Here is a 3,162-nt window from a genome sequence, read left to right as displayed (position 1 = left end):
GGGAGCTTCACACAAAGCTATGCAGAGAGAGGACTGCTGCAGACGGGCTAACGATAGCCCTGGCTGCTGCAGACGGGCTAGCGATAGCCCTGGCTGCTGCAGACGGGCTAACGTCAGGTTAGACTTGAAAGTCCGCGGTTTGCATCGGTTCTCTAAACGTCGGAAATATAAATGAAAAATTCGCCACCTTGAGTTGAAACTGTCAAGCAGGTTATAGAAGCTAATTTTATTGGATGACAGTGAAATAAGTGAAGCCTTGTCCCCATTTGGCCACACAAATGACTGGAAACAGGTCAGGCAAGTGAAGGCGCAAGAACAAGGCGAAAAGGTCAACAGGAATCAGGGTTTGTTTCCAATGAAAGTTTTTTTCTATTGATTGTAAAACAACCAAGAGCCATAGAAATAGAAGTCCAGTTAATTTGATTAAAGGCGATGCATCATTGACCATATCTATTCTGCCATGAAATGTTTCTCTTGGTTGAATGTACTTCAGATTTAAATGGCAAACTGCCACTAGTATGAGCCAAGGTGGGTTTAACTTTAATCACACAAACCTACCTGATAAACGGCCCAGATTAGTTTTTTCTGAGTTTTCTCGTCTCCCTCAGAGGTTTGAACGTTCCTGAGAATGATTTGCTGTTGTAGTTCAGTTATATTCAGGCACCATTCCCCCCCCCCTTTTTTTTCTTTCCCCCTACAGCCCGGAGATGACATTGTTTTCATGGCACAAACATTGGAAAAAGCCTTTTTGCAGAAATTGTCTCAAATGCCAAAGGATGAAGTGATTGCTACGACATCTTCACTTGAGCCAGAGAAAGTGAAAAAAAACAACACAGGTGGGGGAAAAACGTGGCAGTACATGTGAAAAAACCTTCAAACAACATAATCCTGGTTATGTTAAAAATTCCTGTTTCCTGGAAGCAGATGCAGGAAAGCACAAGAGTCGTTTGTCAGAGCTTGTTTTCCATCAGATGGTAACAGTTCACCCTCCACATGTGGCTCAAATGGACCCAACCAATCAACAGTCTGCAAAAACACACAGAACTGTAAGCGTTAAATCTCCTGATATTACGATAGCCTGAGTGTGGATTTGAATGATGATACAGACTTCTGCTATCTGAATATGCAGATAAAAAAAACCTGTAAGAAGAGAGCTGACATGGCAATACCCACTACCTCTGTATGCCCAAACCCTGAGGTAACCCCTGACGAGGATCCTTCCAAAGCTTGCTTGTTGCTGTCCAGAACAAGCGGCAAGAGACCCATTAAGCCTCCTAAGAAAGATTTGGCTGATTTTGAGCACAAGAGGGTCAAAATGACAGAACAGCTGAGGTACTGCAGCAATATCCTGAAAGAGATGCTCTCCAAAAGGCACTATGCGTATGCCTGGCCCTTCTATACACCAGTGGATGCCGAGGCTTTGGGTCTGCACGACTACCATGATATAATCAAGCAGCCTATGGACCTGAGCACCATCAAGGTAAAACTACTGAAAAAATCTAAACGTACGTAGAAAGCCAATAACTGTACACGTTTAAAGCTCCAGGTTCTTTCCTACCTGAGGTTTCCTTTTTTTTTTTTCCTAGAAAAAAATGGATCATCAAGAATATTCAGACCCCAAGGAATTTGCAGCTGATGTGCGCCTGATGTTTTCAAACTGCTACAAATACAACCCGCCATCGTATCACGTGGTTCTAATGGCAAGAAAACTGCAGGTGTGCTTTTCGTTCTGATTTTTGGAGATGGTATGCTGGGAATAATCTGGCATGACTTTTATTTTTTTCCTGTATCCTTAGGCAAGTTTTCTGTCTAGCACAGTCCAAAAAGCAATACAAAAATGTGTAAAAATGTCCTAAGTCTACCTACCCTTAATTTTGTAGGTCAATAAGATCTGCCAATGGAATGAGTATTTTTTGCCATTGAAATAAGTAATACTATTGGATATTATGCACTTATCATATTTCTTTTTTTTTGCATTTTAATTTTAGTTAGTAAAGCAGAGTAGATGATTGTGCAATTTGACCATAAATATAGCTTTTAGTTGTTTGCCGTGAATATTGCCCCATCAATATTGCAAGCAAAGAATATGGTTTAGTTGAAATAAAAAACAAAAAATGCAATCCAGAAATGAAACTTGGAAAAACATAATTATAGATTTATTTATTTATGTATTTTTGGGGGGATTTTCAAACTGCTTTCTTTTCCAGGGTCAACAGCAGATATTATTGTTGGACTTGCAGGGATGAGAATGTGATCAGTGAAATTCTATTAAAGAACAAAATTCATAAAACTTGATCTGTAAAGTAAATTTTTGGAAAAATTATGCGTATTGCTTCTTAAAATCCACCCAGTCGCCGTCGACCATTTTTAAAGCGTTTACAATCAATAACTCAACGCTTATGACACCCAAAGCAAAGCCCCGCAGCTCTGGAACTGTTATAATTAGAGGTCTGAAATTTTCTGCAGTTGTGGGTGATATGATATAGAACAGATGTAATACAATGAAACATGCCTATTCTCAAACATGTTTTTCTATTACCGTTGTTCAAAAAAGTCCTATTTTTAGAAACTAGGTGTTAGCTCTCAAAATGATGTATCACACATGTAATTTGGGCTTACAGATCCTCAGTTATTTGCTTTTCCATTTGGGTATGCAAAAAAAAGGATTACCCTAAATTAGGTGGGTGTTAAGAGGTTAAAAAATAAAATATAAAAACAATTTTGGGGAAAAAAAAATTAAAATAATGAAAAATGGCAAATGACATTCAGAAACTATTTTTTTTTTTTTGGTTAAGCAGTTTTTCAGAGTTTTCAGAGATTTCAGCAGCTATATGTTTGCTTAAAGTCTGGTTACATTCAGAATTTAAACTTCTGAACTATTTTAAATATGAAATTCTTACAAACTGTCCAATAAATGAATAAATAAGTGTTTTTAATTATGAGTAATTTTGATTTGAATGTGCTTTACTGGAGGCATCCATGTTTGTCAAAGAACACTACTGCCACCTACTGGTTAGTGACGTCACGGTGCGGTATCGGCTGTTGATCAAGTCCCAGTGCTGTATCTGGTGTTTGTCACAACGCGCTATTATCCAAGTCATCTTGAAAACATTCTTCTTCCAAATGTTGGCTACATATTACGCACATACATAGTTCGTATAT

At 38.3% G+C, this 3,162-nt stretch overlaps 1 protein-coding gene across 1 annotated transcript in view; it reads left to right on the top strand.

Annotated features, from left to right (window-relative positions):
- LOC107091535 (bromodomain testis-specific protein-like) overlaps positions 1-3,162 on the top strand; it is a 20,269-nt gene that overhangs the window by 4,260 nt on the left and 12,847 nt on the right. The window contains exons 3-6 of the mRNA XM_015385515.1: positions 701-836; positions 922-1,046; positions 1,130-1,480; positions 1,587-1,726. Of these exons, the coding sequence (XP_015241001.1) occupies positions 701-836; positions 922-1,046; positions 1,130-1,480; positions 1,587-1,726 (752 nt within the window). The remainder of the gene's footprint in view (positions 1-700; positions 837-921; positions 1,047-1,129; positions 1,481-1,586; positions 1,727-3,162) is intronic.

The sequence above is a fragment of the Cyprinodon variegatus genome, unplaced genomic scaffold, assembly GCF_000732505.1.
Source record: "Cyprinodon variegatus isolate N-32 unplaced genomic scaffold, C_variegatus-1.0 Scaffold342, whole genome shotgun sequence".
Taxonomy (NCBI): domain Eukaryota; kingdom Metazoa; phylum Chordata; class Actinopteri; order Cyprinodontiformes; family Cyprinodontidae; genus Cyprinodon; species Cyprinodon variegatus.
The sequence above is the reverse complement of the archived record's forward strand: the minus strand, read 5'-3'. Positions and strand labels throughout refer to the sequence as shown.